This window comes from Myotis yumanensis, unplaced genomic scaffold, assembly GCF_028538775.1.
Source record: "Myotis yumanensis isolate MYYU_CA2020_CCGP unplaced genomic scaffold, mMyoYum1.0.hap1 SCAF_1, whole genome shotgun sequence".
Lineage (NCBI taxonomy): Eukaryota > Metazoa > Chordata > Mammalia > Chiroptera > Vespertilionidae > Myotis > Myotis yumanensis.
The window spans coordinates 52,795,078-52,810,735 of NW_027223752.1; the positions used below are offsets into that span (position 1 = coordinate 52,795,078).

A 15,658-nucleotide genomic window follows, 5' to 3' on the forward strand; every position below is an offset into this window, starting at 1 on the left:
CAGATATTTTATTTTATTTAAATATTTTAAAATTGATTTCAGAGAGGGAGAGGGAGACAGAGATAGAAACGTCAAGGATGAGAGAGAATCATTTATCAGTTGCCTCCTGTGCACACCCTACTGGGGATCGAGCCCCCAACCTGGGCATGTGCCCTGACTGGGAAACAAACCATGACCTGGTTCATAGGTTGATACTCAACCACTGAGCCATACCTGCCGGGCAGATGGTGACATTTTAAAGATGGTCTGTTCCCTAGAGTCTTCTGAATGGGTATGTCATTTGGTGGCCAACGGCTTCATTTTGAGCTGAAGGTCTGCTTTCCACCTTAACCCACTGGGTAATGGTTATTTATTGACAACAGTCCCATCTGATGACGGCGAAGCAAGTTGGTACATGTTCAACCACACAAGCCTCAGATGAAGCCTCTGGCAGGAAAAGTTCCCACACTTGGGAACTTAAGCTGATTAGCTTTGTGGGCTGTTTGAGGGGGAAATGGTGTGGCCTTGACATTCAGCTTCAATACTTTAGAAGTTTGGCCATTCCATACATTTCTGTTTGCTTTCCCCCTTTGTTTCTCTAAGATTAAAGAAAAAAATTACCCAAAACAATTAGGGCAATGGGTCTCAGTTTATATTGTCAATTCTCATTTAATTGCTACCCATTCTTCCTCATTAACCAGGTCTCTGATCTAAACATGCAGTAAACATCCCATCACTGTCTTTCCATCAAACCCAGTTCACAATTTTGCCTTACTGTTCCACTAAATCCAGCCCACTTTTAAAAACCCTCTTCATCTCTGGGGATCCCTGGAGAACACTTAGAGGGGCATGTTTGAGGAGAAATTGAACTAACGTTTAGCCAGGCATCATGGGAAAACACCTGGAGTGGGAATAACAAAATGCACATGCATGGCCTGCTTACCTGTAAGCAGTCTTGAGATGTGGGGCGAGTGACTTCACCTCCATGGGCTCAGTATGTGCATCTCTGAATTGCAGTGGCTCCCCCCGCCTCTGTGTTCCACTAGTACATTCATCTTCTGAAGCCCTGGGTGACAGACGGGAGACATGAATGTCTTAAGAACCACAAGTGAAATGCTCACTCAAGGCTCTTTCAAAGGTCATCCCTAAGCCGACTGTGGTCTGAAAGTGCTTGTAACTAGATTGTCATTGTAACTACTTCCTTAACAAGACTTCAAAGCTCTTTATGAACCCAAACAATAGCTGAACTGATAGGGACAGAACAATTGCACCCCTTGAAATTTGGGTGGTGTGTGCTTCCTGGTGGCCCTCAGCAGAGAATTTTCTCTATCCCCCCAAACCCAGCACAGACAAGACGCTTCACTGGTCACTGAGGCCAGCCCGAGAGTCCACCTAGGCTGAGGGTCAGCACAGACCTGAGGGAGGTAAGGGCTGGACAGGCCACTGTGGCCAAGAGAAGAGGGCAAGATGGACCAGGTCACCAAACCAGAGGTCATGTACCAGGGCTTGGGGTGGGCACCCTTCAGTACACCATGTGGCCTGAACAATGTCTGTGGGCAGCAGGGAGCCAAGGGCACAGGCCTGGTCATGGAGTGGGAGGGAAACTGAGCCCAGCACCGGGAGCCCTGCAGAGGAGACAAAACACTAGTGACAAGGGCGGTGAGAACAGCAAGTCACAGTAACCGCAGCAGGAAGATCTGGGGAGAATTGGGGTAGCAGGTTAATTAGGCCTTTGACTTAACAACTGAACATGGACTACATCCAAAGGGGATCAGAACCACATGTGTATGACTAGATGTATGTCTACACATTTAAATGAATACAGATATGTGAGGAAAGTGGGCAGAAATGGGCAACAGGTGATGACAATACATGCACTGGAAACAGAACTCAGACACTGATTTAGACCTATCACAGTGCTCGACACATACTAGGTGCTCAATAAATGACAGAAATCCCTTTCCTCCACTGCTACCCAGGGAAGGGACCCATACCGCTTCCCAGAGAATAAATGGGTATTATGAACCAGCATGAGCCTTGTCTACTTACCTGATACTAGAGGGAAATCTAATTGCTTAGTAAAGCTGTTCACTTGTACCGACTGTGCTATTTACCTAGTCTTATTTTTTTTTTTAACCTCATCAGAGGACATGCTTAGAGAGAGGAAGGGAAGGAGAAGGAGGGAAAGAGGAAGAGAGGCAGAGAGGGAGAGAGAGAGAGAGGGAGAGAGAGAGAGAGAGGGCGAGAGATTGCTTCCCATACATGCCCTGATGGGGGGATGGAACCCACAACCCAGGTATGTGCCCTGACCAGGAATCCAACCAGCAATCTTTTGCTGCACAGGGTTGTCTCAACCAACTGAGCCATTCCTGCTGGGCATACCTAATCTTAATTAATTTCATTGTATCTACATTTCAAAGGTAGGACCTTATCAGGATGCACTATCCAGTCCACAGAAACTGAATTTGCATGCAGCCCCTCTGCTGTCTTGTGTAGTCCCTAACGTGTGCCCAGTCCAGGCTGGCACACCACTGGGGCCCTGGAGGAGGATCTTGTCCACACGGCATGGTACTCAGGGGGCTTCTCATTAAGGGCAGGGCCACTGGAGTGAGTCCCTAGACACACTGTTCCCGATGGGGCTGACCGCACCCACGCCTACCCGCTGCTCCCACGGAAAACTGGGATCACAGGTCAGCCGCGTTCAGGAGGAGCGCCCGGGCCACTGCCCCACAGAGCGCGGCTGAAGTCAGGACGACAGCTCACCTGGGAGCTGAGGCGCCAGACCTCCTGTAGGCAGGGCATCCTTCTCCTCCGAACGGTGACATCACGGAGCTGCTCCATAAAAGCAGCCCGCAGGGAGCCAGGAGCGCAAAGAACAGACGCGCTGGCCGAGCCTGCGCCTGCGCTGCGCGCACGTGGTGGCGGTGCCCCGTGCCCGGTGTGGCGGCCCCTGCGCGCTCCCTGGTCCCAGCCAGGTGACCAGATCGGGAAGGAGCCGAGCCCAGGGCCGTCCGCGCCGCCCCGCAGGAGCCACCGAAGATGCCCCACAGCAGCCTGCGCGCGGCGGCCGTCCTCCTGCTCTTGATCTTAAAGGAACAGCTTTCCAGCACAGCCCCACTCAACGGTAAAGTTTCTGCCTCTTTCCTAACAGTCCCAGAGCGCTCAGCCACCCCCTGGACTGAGGGATTTCCTGCGGGGCTTGTAAATGATGAAGTAAAATCATTGAGGGGGAGGGGGATACCAGGGGGGTGCGGGGAGGGGGAGCAGGGAAGGACAAGCCTCGTGTCCAATTGCACATTGTTAGGAGGGATGCTCCGTTTCCCGGTGGAATGCACGACCTGCCGTGGCTGGGGGAACGCACTGTCTTCCTATTGAAATGTGTCTATGTTCTCCGAGCACCTGCAGCTCCGCGGGGGTTGCTTGGGAACTTGCTCACTGGGTCCGGGAACCGGGATGTTAAAGGCTGCGCGATGGGAAGGGGACTGTGGCATCCCGAGCCCGGTCGCGGCGGGAAGGGTGTGCAGTGGCTCCAGGGCAGAAGCCTCCCACCCGAGCGGGTGCTTGACTCGGGAGGAGAGCCTCCTCGCCATTGGGTTTTACCTGCAAGTCAAAGGGATGATGCATCCCATCCTTAATCATTGTTTTTCTCCAGGAAAAACTGTCCTAACCGTGTGTGTGTGTGTGTGTGTGTGTGTGTGTGTGTGTGTGTGTACGCGCACTCAGATGAGCACACACACCTTATTTCTGGGTGTAATCAGGGCCCTTAGCCCTGAGGCTGGAGCTGAGGGTGCGGACGGAGGTGGCAGGAGGCGGTGGGTGGACCCGGCTGTAGACTCAGGTCTGTGCAGTGAGTTGCAGCGAGTAGCTAAGGTCAGGTTAGCCAGTCCTTTGTAACACGTGGGGGAGGATGCCAGGCTTTTGCCTGCCTCCCCAACAGCTGGGTGAATGCTTTCTCAGAGAGTAAATGGTGACTTTTGTGGAAACGCCCCGGTAACTGATGATGGCCCCCGCCCTTGACAGTTTGCCTCAAGTTGTAAAGACATGTGTGGGTGCTATAATCCCGAACCCGTTAGGTTGAAATGGTTACAGAAGGACCCAAAGTGACCATAATGGCTGAACATGTCTACTCCCTGGCTAGGCAGTGGTGGTGGGGAATCGGACCTGTTCAGCATGTGAAACAGGAGCCCCCTTCCTTCTTGGAGGTCATTCTGCCCCCTCCCGCTGGGGGGTAGTGGGTGCAGGGCAGGGGACAGTGGGGAGCTGGGCTGTCAGCAGCTTTGCCATTACTCTGAATTCAATTCCAGTCCACTGGCATGGTATGCTTAATATTATCCCCCCCCACCCCCGGGAGAAATAGAAGGTCGGTGAGAGAAAGGCGTTATGTAAAAGTGGAAATTAATTTTTAAAACTACAAACTTTGGCATGTATCCCCCTCTGGAGAAAGCTGCACTGAGACCTGAAGTTTCACTAAAAGTCTCCCTTTTAGTTCCAAGCTGTTCTAAGACCAGAGAGAGAAACAGCCATTCATTGGCTGCTGTTCCTGAAAGCCTGTTTGTTACTCCCCTCACTCTGGGGGCAGCTCCTCCGGCTTGTTCTCTTCCTGCCTGATTTCCCTCGCCCTCCTCCCCTGCCCTCCTTGCCCTTCTCCCCGCCCCCCCCCCTTTGTCCTCCCTTCTCCCCTCCCCATTCTCCAAGTTAGGATGGTATAAAAACTCCACGTTCACCCCACACTGAATAACCCACCTGCCTACCCCTAGGTTTGAAGAACACAGTTTTTATTTTATTATTCCTCATGAGATTCTGGGCTTCTTAACTGCCTTGGGGACAAGGTCAAGGCAAAAATCACTGAGGTGTGGAGTGTCAGTATTAACCCAAGGTTGGGGCTGAAGCGGGGTAAGCTTGGTAATGGGGTCAAAGTGTGGCCTGCCCTCTGCCCAGAGCATTTAAATCTCCAGCCGTTGGCCCTGGAGAATGTCTGAGGAAAACTGTCTGAGGTTGGGAGGGAGCAAAATGAGGTGAATTCGGGTGTCTTCCGGAGAAAACCTTGGGTGCTTAGCTGCTGGGGGAACATGGCAGTGAATTCTGCAGCATCGGCTCTGTGCGAAGCCAGTGTGGCGAGCTGGGCAGTCTCAAGAACTCAGGGAAGCTTCTAGCACCCAGGACAGGAATCGGGCAAAGCCCCAAACCCCTGACCTGGATCTATGTAAATATCACTTCCTTGGAGAGCACACAGGGCATTCTCCCTGCCGGGGACACACTGGGCTGCAGGTTCTAACAGGCTGGGCCTCCCAAGGCTGACCCTCTTGGGAAGGAATAGTTCCCCTCCCCGAAGGGCCATGGAGGGGGAAGGGGCAGCGGCAGCAGCCTTGGCCTGACCTATCCTGCAGGGTCAGTTTAGTCCTGCTAAGTAACACACCTGTCCCTAAAGCTAACGTGAGGAATCAGGAGGCGCCACATCCATAAAACGCAGACAGACACACACTTCCTTATGAAGTCTGCCTGAGGTCACGTCTGAACTGACGGTGAACCAGGCTGGGGCCTGACCTTCCCCGGTGAACCCCCCAACTCAGATCACCCTCGCTTCCATTTTACGGCAATTAATCCCCCAGCCCCCTGCTCCCGAGCCCCTCCACGCTGCCACTTACACTCAAAGCGCTGAGTGTTGAGGCCCAACCAGGCTTGGGCAGAGAGAGGAGGTCAGCGAAAGGTGCTCTGGATGTTGCTGCTTTTCAAAGACATGTAGGGCTGCTGGGCCTCAGGTGTCCACTCTGCAACCTCGGTCCCTGAGCTCCCACAGCATCATGCTGGTGCCTCATCTGAGGATGAGCACTGCGATCACAGGAGAAACCTCAGCTGAGCGAGCTTTCGGGAGCGGAGCAGAAGGCGCAGGGTATTGGGTACGATTCGATTCGGGGGAAAGTGCAGCTAAAACTTCCGGCCAGAGCAGGACTGCTCCCAGGCAGCAGCTGCTTTCCTGGTGGCCTCCAGGATCCCTGGAGTGGCCTGTGTCTCAGGGCAACGGTGAGGGTGCTCCCGTGGCCTGTCAGACGACATCCCAGGCCTCCGAGAGCTCTCTCTGCCTGGCTAAGTGGAAACCATCTGCTTCTCTGTGTGAAGTCCGTGGTTGTATTTTAATAGCGAACCCCTGAAACAAAACGCTGAAGGGAACTGTTCGGGGAGGAGGTTTGATGTCTTCTGGAGCGTGGTTCGAAGGCAGCGCTTCCTTTGTCCCTTTTCTCTGCTGTTTCAGTGCAGAGCTGGTGCACACGTGGGGGCCACACACAAGTTTGGTTCGCCTGTGGTTCTGACCGCCTTCATCCAATTGCTAATCCAGGGGAGGTTAATCTTGGGACTGTTGATGCCTCTGGAGTCCATAGTAGGTCCCAGGGGTCTGTGGACCTCCTGAAACTAATTGTACATAAACTTGTGTCTAAGCTTAGGTATTTTTAAGAGGAAAAGGTCCATAGTTTACATCAGCTACTTGGATTGGTCTGGTCTCCCCCCCAGCCCCCAAAGAGTGAGAAGAAGAATCAAAGATTCCTTAAGTTTATGGGAACTTAGGGCGGGGTGTCAGTAAATGCCTACGTCTAAACACATCATGAAAGAGCAAAAGAGGGGCATGTTTTGTAGCGATATGGAGATAATACCAAAAGAATTAACTGAAGAGTAGTCAAAGTGGGTGCCGTAAGGAGCAAGAAAATGACTAGGGGTATCAGGGGACCGATTAAAAAAAAAAGCCTTGTTAGAACCACCTGACTCTATAAACCATGTACAAGTGTATTTTGATAAGATTACCAATTAATATTGAGAATTAAAATAATTAAAAGCACTGAAGCACAGAAATGAAACAGAACAACAACAAAAATACGAGGTTAAACCAGCTTTAAAAATAAAAGCAAAGTCCTCTTTTAGCTTTTAAAATCCACCATTGGCTTGAGTAAGAGATGCCCAGTTGTCATAAGTGACCAGTTAAATTTTACTCAAATCAGTTCCCGAGAGAGAAAGGGGATGGGAGAGCCTTCCTCTTCCCGCTGTCCCCGGTGGGCCGAGAGCACGGAGACACTGGGAGAAGCTAGGAGAGAGGGACTTGGGAGCTGGACAGTCCCCGCATTGGGATGTGGCCCTGAGACACCCCGAGTCTCAATTCAGGGTCTCGATCTCCTTCTGGAGGTAAGGAGGGAGGTGTCAGGCAGGGTCTGCAACCGCTTTTCAAACAATGTGTTTTGATGTAGGAATGAAGGACTTTGACGTGTGCAGGGTGGGGAGTGGGAAGTGGCGGTGACTTCCGTTATATTCCTGGCAGAATATTTCCTACACATTCCTCCCACCCCTGGAATCTAACTCGTGCGAGGGCGGCAGCTTCCCCGAAGAAACACTTTCCTTTGGAGGGTAGTGTTTTCCTCTTTATGTTCCGATGTGAACTATTCTCCAGGATGTGTTGTTAAGTAGGGGAAAAGCAAGATGCAAAATAGTGTTTCCAACATGCCAGCCTTTGTGTGAAAAAAGGGAGGAGCCCTGGCCAGTGTGCTCAGTGGTTAGAGTGCCAGCCCGTGCACTGAAGGGTCGTGGGTTGGATTCTGGGTCAAGGGTATGTACATGGGTTGCGGGTTCAATCCCCTGCCCCAGTTAGGGTGCATGTGGGAGACAACCAATCGACTTGTCTCTCATATTGATGTCTCCCCCCCCCCCCCCCCCCCCCCCCCCCCGTCTCTCCCTCCCTCCCTCCCTCTCTTTCTCCCTTCCTTCCCCCTCCCTCCCTCTTTGTTTCTCTTCTACTGTCTTTAACAATCAATGGGAAAAATATCCTCAGGTGAGGATTAACAAAAAGAGGGGCGGGGGTGGGGTGGAAAGATACAATACATAAGTGTGTGCAGTCATACCATAAAAGATTCCATCAACTGATGAATTGGCCATCTCCAGTGGAAACAGAGAGATCTGGCAGGAGAAAGAGCTTTTACTGTAGACCCTTCGGCAGCTTTTGGGTTTTGAGCCTTGTGAATTTATTACCCACTCAGCTAATAAAATCTGGCATCTCGAGGATGTCTGGGGAGGCTTTTACTGAAAGAGTTTTGGGCATCCACCCCCTTTTCCGTCTCACCCATTTCAAAATGAAATCTGTGTTTTTTTTCCAACTTGTTCAAGTATAATTGTACTTAACTTGCTTTGTTTTGTTCTTTGCAGGGTTCGACTGGACCTATATTGGTAAGTGGAGATCTTAAATATTTTTTTAGGAGATGGCTGTGTTTAATGAGAAAGTCACGATCTCTAGAGATATTTTTTGGGGTTAGAGAGAGCAGTTCTGATATTATTAAATAGGCACAAAGGCCTCTCTGAGGAATCTCTCCACAGGGGTTGCATGCTACACTTTCTCCTAGCAGACGAGCCTGCTCTGTGTGCTTGAACTTTGAGTCAGTATTAAGGCTTCCTGCACGGATTTCTACCAGACCTCCCAGGTGAAGATACCCAGGGTACTTCCACACTGCAAGGGCCCTGGGCAGGAGAGAGCCTTTCTCTTCTGTAGGACATTTACCCTACAATAAACAAAGAATAAAGGGCTCTTTTCTGAAAGTTTGGCTCAGGCCCCAAGACTTAAGCCAGCGGTTCTCAACCTTCTGGCCCTTTAAGTACAGTTCCTCACGTTGTGACCCAACCATAAAATTATTTTCGTTGCTACTTCATAACTGTAATGTTGCTACTGTTATGAATCGTAATGTAAATATCTGATATGCAGGATGGTCTTAGGCGACCCCTGTGAAAGGGTCGTTCGACCCCCAAAGGGGTCGCGACCCACAGGTTGAGAACCGCTGATTAAACTGTCAGTAGGTCTAGAATTAACAACTTCTTGCCCTGTTTGTAAACAAGCAATAGACGAAGTGGAGATGGAACATCCTTAGTGAAAAGAGATGCTTGTCTTAAACGGGGAGAGAGGGACATCAGCCGTGCAATGGGGTTCCTGTGGGACTGGGTCAAGAACGACACTGGCCACTGCTGGCAGGCTTGCAAGATAAGCGCCTTGAAATCAGCGTAGCTGGTGTGTTGCACTGAATGGGAAACGTGGTCATCAGCGGGAGTGGGAACGGGAGGCCGAGTACTTGGGTCCCCTGGCGAGTGCAGAATGCTAATACAGTCCCCCCTTATCTGCAGTTTCACTTTCTGTGGTTTCAGTTACCCAAGGTCAACCACAGTCTGAAAATATTAAATGGAAAATTCCAGAAATAAGCAATTCATTGGTTTTACATTATGCGCCGTTCTGAGTAGAGTGATGAAATCGCGAGCCGTCCCACTCCGTCTTGCCCAAGACGTGAATCATCGCTTTTGTTCTGCACATCCACGCTGCCTAGCTCCCTGCCTGCTAGTTACTTAGTGGCTCTCTTGGTTCTGGGGGTGGCGAGGGGAAGGCCACACACACATAGCCTTTAATGTGGTCTATTATACTTGTTCCATTTTGTTATTTTTGTTGTTAATTTCTTACTGTGCCTAACTTATAAATTAAACTGTATCATAGGTATGTATGTACTGATAAAAACATAGTATATATATATATAGGGTTCGATATTATGTATAGTTTCAGGCATCTACTGGGGGTCTTGGGATGTATCCCCATGGATAAGGGAGAACTACTATCATGTCCTGTTTAGGACAGAGTCACAAGGGACTTGCAACATAGCTTGTTATGGTAAGTGGGAGGGTGGAACTGGCCTCGTTGACAAGCAGGGAAGTTGATTACTACAGTGGACGACGAATCCAGAGGAAGACCTGGCTTAAATTTGTAAAAGCCTTTGTTAGCCCAGGAGGCATAGAAAAGTCATCAAACTAATTGATCAGCTACCTACAGGCCAAGGTTTCCGTGGCTCTAGCATTGATGGCTCCGGCATTACTAACATCCCTTAGGTAGTTATTATGTGCAAAGCACCGTTGCTAAGTGGGTGGGTAACTTGAAGAGTAGGCTGTGATCTGTAGCTGGGAATTATTTAAGGCTCACAATTCAAAGCAGAATATAAAAGGTAATAATAAGAGATAATAAATGGTTCAGTGCTCTGATGGTTCAGAGAAGGATGAGAATGCTAGGGCTGCATGGTCAAGGAAAGCTTCCTGGAGGAGGAGGTCTTTCACCTGGGCCTGGGGGGATTGGAGGATTCAGTGTGACAGGGCAGAAGTGCTGTTGGCCAAGATGACGATGGCATCACATGAGTGGAGGCAAGAAAGAACAAAGTGGTATTTGAGGGAAATCATGTAGAGAAGGAGTTACAAGGGAGTGATGGGTTCTGAGGTCATAAAGATAGGTTGAGACAAACAGGGGAGACATGGAAGGGCAGGACAGGCCTTTCTGACTTTGTCCCGTAGATGGAGGTGCAGGGCAGGGGGTGATCTGCGTTACAGGGAGAGTAACATGGTGGTGGGGGGGTGAGAGGGAAGGATAAGCAGAAAGCAAGAAGGAGTTTGGCCTTTGGAGAAGACATCCCATCCTGTGTCTTAACATCCAGGTTATGGTGATGGCAGTAAGAGAGAAAGAAAGAGCAGGGCAAGATGCCCCACAGAGGAAGAAAAGACAGGTCAGGGCCTCAGGGCCTCTGGGCTCCACGGGCAAGTTCAGTGTGTGGGACGTGACGAGAGCAGTGCAGGCATGTAAAGAAGGCGGGACTCGGGTCCCGGGCCTTATTCCATGTGATCTGTAGTAAGCCACTGGAGTCCTCTGGGTCTCGCTCTCTCCCCATCTGTAAACTGGGGAAGGCGCTGCTCTCTAGACCATTGTCCCTCCAACTATGGCTCGGGGTCCCCCACCTCAGAGCCGCCTGGAATGCTTTCCAAGTATGCAGATTGCTGAGACTTAGCCTGGACGTGGGGAAGGGAGGAACCTCAAAAGCTTGTCTATTTCATGCACTTCCCAAGTGAATTTGCACACACTCTATAAGAGAACCACTGACCAGATGGGGTAGCTTGCCTCACCTCTTGTACTAGCCTCCCAGGTATAGTGGAAACACAATTCCAATCTCTCCAGGGCTCCCTGCCCTTCCCCCCTTGCCCAGGGCAGAGTGAGATAGTTCCAGAGAACAGAGAGTTGAGAAGGTGTGGGAGGAAAATCTTTCTGCTCCTTAGTCATGGCACGGTGTTCCCCGAAGGAGGGCTTCTCTGTCCAGCCACGTCAACTAGTTCAGAAGCATTTTTTCCTGACCACTAGCTCTGGTCAGCCCTCTGTCCCTGTGTTCCGCACAATTAAAGCAGCTATTTGCTGAGGAAGCAGAGGGTAGAGTCTAATGATGCATGCCATGAAAGGGGGGAGGGGGGTGAGCGTAAAGGCAAATCTGGCTTTTCATTAGTGAAATGAGCTCGTGATATGGAGTTGGCTCTCAGTGGGGGCAGGTGAAGGAAGACGGGATGGAGGACAACTGAGGAGGCAAACGGGTCCCGGCTGGCAGCTGGCACCTGGGCTCAGAGCCGCCCAGGTAAACAGAGGACCTGGCATAGGTGCTGGGAAGGACGGTTTCCACGCAGAAGGGCTGCCCTGAATGGGGCAGTTCCAACCAAACACCACGTGGCTTGCCCAGGGCGCAGACTCAGCTATTTTGCACGTAGAAGCTGCTGAATCATCCTGTTCAGGGACCTCCCACTGCCTGGGACACGTGGCAGGACTTCTAGAAACACGTGGAAAGAGAACTCTACCCCCATCCCTCTCCACATTGAGTCACCAGGCTGACCTCTCAGAGGCCTCCCTGGACACAGGAGGGCCATCTGGTAGCCGAGACGGGGCCAATCGTCCCCTGTGCACTCTGCCCGGGTGGCTGAAGCAGCCGCTGGACATGTGCTGGGTTGAGAATTGCTGGGTGGGCCCCTCCCCAGTGGAAATCAGTCCCAGGTCAACCTAGCTGAGCCCCGGCAGCTTCGCCAACTCCGACCTGGAGGGCAGCTGCAAGTCAGGCTGTCATGTGAGCTGAGGATGACTCCGGCCGCTGAAGCGAGTCCGTGCTGGTAAAGTCAGGAGAGCGGGTGCCCTCGGGGGCTGGGGATGATGGAAGGAGGCGCCAGGAGAGGAGCCGCTCATGTTCAGTTGGTGAAAATTCGTCATGCTGTTCGCTATGATACAGGCACTTTTCTGTGTGTATATTGTAGCCAAGGAAAGAGTTAAACAACTCCAGCTGGCTGGGAGAGTCATCCTCCCCCGATAGTGTTTTTAGCCCTCCCCAAGAAAACCCCAAAATTCCTCAGTGTGTGTTCAAAACAGCAGAGCAACCAAGAAGAATGACTGTTGGAACGAACAACCCAAGAACACGTCATGTGAGCAGAGAATGGCACCGCGCTCCCTCCTGGGTAACCAGGCGTTGCTCTGGTGCTCCTCGGGTCCGGCTAGTTCAGCAGTCAGCCACCACCACAGTCTGCTAGAGATTTTGGAGAAATAAGACCCTTAACCCTTCAAAAGAGATGGGATGGAAAGGGAACATGGAAGCCAAGTCCACCTCCTGGAGGTTGAGTCCCACCTTCCCCTGGTCAGGGCCCTCGAGGCAACCAGCGGCCCAGGGCTCCTGCTGCGGGAGCTCTGGGATGACGTGGCTGGCTGGGCCTGGGGGTGCGGGCGGCAGGCTGCAGCCGCTCCCAGGCTCCTGCCCATCTTCTCTGCCGTGGCTGGGCAGCCCTCCGCTCTGGTAGCACCCGCGAGACCCGGGAATGCCACAGCATTCCTCCTGTGCTCTCCTTCTCCCAGACTGTAGATGCTCTGTCTTAGAGAATTGTCTTTGGGAACCGGGAAGGGGTCTTCCATGGGGCAAACACTGCTTCTCCGGGCTCCCGCCTTCCGCCTCCACCCACCTTCTGGCCTGAATCTGCTGGAATATGAAATTGCTATCCATGACCTTTCCCTGGGACTTGGGACATCCTCCGGAGCCCTGCCTGAACTCTGAGAACCGACAGGGGACACACGGAAGGAGGCTAGGAGGAAAACCCTTTACCTTCTATTTGTTAGTGGTGATCAAGGTGCCATGTGGCCTCACAGTCAAAGGCAGTATGAAGAGCAGACTAAGTCAGACCTCACGGGAGAACGCAGAGGGCAGTCAGGGTGTGCGTGCAATTACAAGGCTGGTTGAAGGAAGGAGAGCACTTGTTTTCCCCAAAGGTAGGGGGGTTAGCCAACTAAAACACCAGCGACTTCTCTCCTGAGGATGACTGAGGAGAGCAAGCGCAAGGCACTCCTGGAGAGAGAGCAAAGAAAGGCCAGAACATGTTTTTCATACCAGGAAATCCTTACCCCTGTATCTTGGGGACGTCCCTTGAGGCTGGCAATCCAACAAACCTCCATTTATTAACTCTGAGCTACAGTTCCAGTTACTTCTAACTGACGCTGTGACAGCCTGGGCCTGATGAGCTGTGGTCTGATTCACCCCCTGGTAATTGTTTCTCATCTGTCCTGAGTTGCAGCATTGAGGTTCGTGTGTTCTGGAGGACCTTGGCCTGTGGCTGCCCACAGGCCTGCATTCAGCTGGCCTTCCCAGCTGGGTAGGCAGATAGGAAAGCTAGCATTATTCCTCAAGGCAGGTGCAGTGTCAGGAGGGGCAGCACGAAGCAGAAGACCAGGACGGAGACTGAAGTGTACAGAGCCACACCCAGGCAGACCTCCATTTGGAAATATCTGCTGGCTCACTCTCTGGTGCACTGACCTTAGGAAAGTAAGGACCTCTCAACTACAGCATGAGAGCAATAGCACCTACCTCAATGGTTCTCAAAGTGTGGTCCCCGGACCAGCAACATCAGCATGGTCTGGGCCCTCAGATGCCCTTCCTGAACACTGCACATCAGAAGTGAAACACATGGGAAAAGGCTGGGAGGAAATAGCCAAAGCCTATCTTCTGTGTGACTTTGTTAGAAATATACTCCCTCGGTCCATCCCAGATCCACCTGGGACTCAAAAACTCTAGGTCAGGGCCCAGCAATCTCTCTCTCTTTTCTTAAAAATCTTCACCCAAGGATATGTTGACTGATTGTTTAGAGAGAGAGGAAGGGAGAGAGAGAAAAGCATCGATGTGAGAGAGAAACATCTGTCGGTTTCCTCCCATGCATGCCCCGACCGGGGATTGAAGCCACAACCTTTATGGTGCACAGGACGATGCTGCAAACAGCTGAGCCACCCGGCCACGGCCCAGCAGCCTTGTTTAACAAGGCCACCAGGTGATCCTGATGCTCAGTCAAGTCTGAGTACCAATTGCTTCATAGAGGTGTGGTGAGGATTAAATAAGAATACAGCAGGATTAGATAAGATACACATTGAATAAGATGCCTTAGAACCAACTTGTTTCCATCAATAAGCCGATGGTAGAATTGGTTTCATTATACATCATTTTGCTTAAAGTCCCAGAACTTCTGGGGGAACATTAAGTGAGGACTTACTGTACATGGAGAGCGAGAGGCTGATGTGCCTGCTGCACTGTACACAATCAGCAACACTGATCATCATTTTCTTTCCTTCACCTCCCAGTTATGGTAGAATTTTATCTGCTAATAATTGAGAAATGCTTGTAAACTCTGCAATAGCCAACGAACGTGAGTTTTGTTAGAAAGGATCCGCTTCTCTCTGCCTTTCGAATTGCCTGAGTTTTTAACAGCCAGGAGGCATCCACTCATAGTCTGAACAAAGGGCATCCCTTTGTGAGAAAGAAAGGGGCTGAACAAAACACAGGGCTCTCAGCCTCACAAGGACATCGGAGGCCAGAATGTTCTTTTTAGGCTCGTCCTTCCTTCCGACCAGGGTGGAGTCAGAGCTACTCTCCCTGATGCTTTCCTGGCCTCTAGGGACTGGACATCTGGCTCCATAGCCGTGGGCACCTCCACGTGTAGCTCAAGTCAGGGAGGGGAGGCCAATCTCGACCTCGCCACCGAGCCCAGGGCCACTGGGCCCCACTCCCACCTGAGGCTTGGGGCTAAGCCTTGACTTAGGGCTCAGGTGTGGATGCCTGGACCGGGGAAGAAACCTGGGCTCCATAAGCCCAGCCCGATGCAGGGCCCTTCACCTCCCTGAGCAGAGTGGAGCCTTGGACTGCAGGTGAGAGCTGGCTTTGGGGCTGGGACCGGCCCTGCCAGGTCTCTGGCTGTGCTCAAACTTGCCCTTTCTGCTTCCTGCTAGCAGGGAGCCAGGCATTCAGGGGAGGGCAGGTCACAGCTCCCCTGGAGCCGGTTAATGCCCTTGGCAGCAAGAGGGAGAGGAGCCCGTGCAGTTCACCAGCTCAAAGGAAAGGTTTAAAGCTAAGAGGCTGAATTAAAAGCAGGCTGATGAAGGCAGCTCCAGGCAGATATGTACTAAAAAGTCTGGCTTCCAGGAGGGAGAGAATGGATCAGGGGCTGTTTCGGTCTCCATGGAGGGAGCAGGGGCCCTCTTTCCTGGCGTGTTAATGTCTTCCCTGCGGTGGCAGCCACGGGGGTGAAGGCGGTGGGCACCACCGTGGAGCCCAGGAGCACGGCCAGGCTCTTCCGGGCCACGCCATGTGCTGCGGGCGAAGACCGCGTTTCATCGATCCTCAGATACACACTTTCCCTGCGTTTCAGCTTCTCTGAAACTGGGTTGTATCCTCAATGGCATCTAGAAGCCAGGAAATAGGGTAGTTGTCTCACACTCACTCACACTCATCTGTTAGATGCTCAGAACACAAAGAAAGGAGCTGAAATGATTAATCTCAAGAATTAAATTGTGAAGACAGTG

The 15,658-nt window shown here is 51.7% G+C and overlaps 1 protein-coding gene across 4 annotated transcripts in view; it reads left to right on the forward strand.

The window, feature by feature from the left end:
• Positions 1 to 2,856: 2,856 nt before the first annotated feature.
• The window catches only part of CA12 (carbonic anhydrase 12), a 48,853-nt gene continuing 36,051 nt past the window's right edge, over positions 2,857 to 15,658 (forward strand). Inside the window, exons 1-2 of one of the 4 annotated variants that reach the window (XM_070421396.1) lie at positions 2,857 to 3,103; positions 8,161 to 8,181. In XM_070421396.1, coding sequence (XP_070277497.1) covers positions 3,019 to 3,103; positions 8,161 to 8,181 — 106 coding nt within the window. In that variant the 5' untranslated portion in view covers positions 2,857 to 3,018. The remainder of the gene's footprint in view (positions 3,104 to 8,160; positions 8,182 to 15,658) is intronic. The other 3 variants (XM_070421382.1, XM_070421391.1, XM_070421376.1) reach the window with 3 other exon arrangements.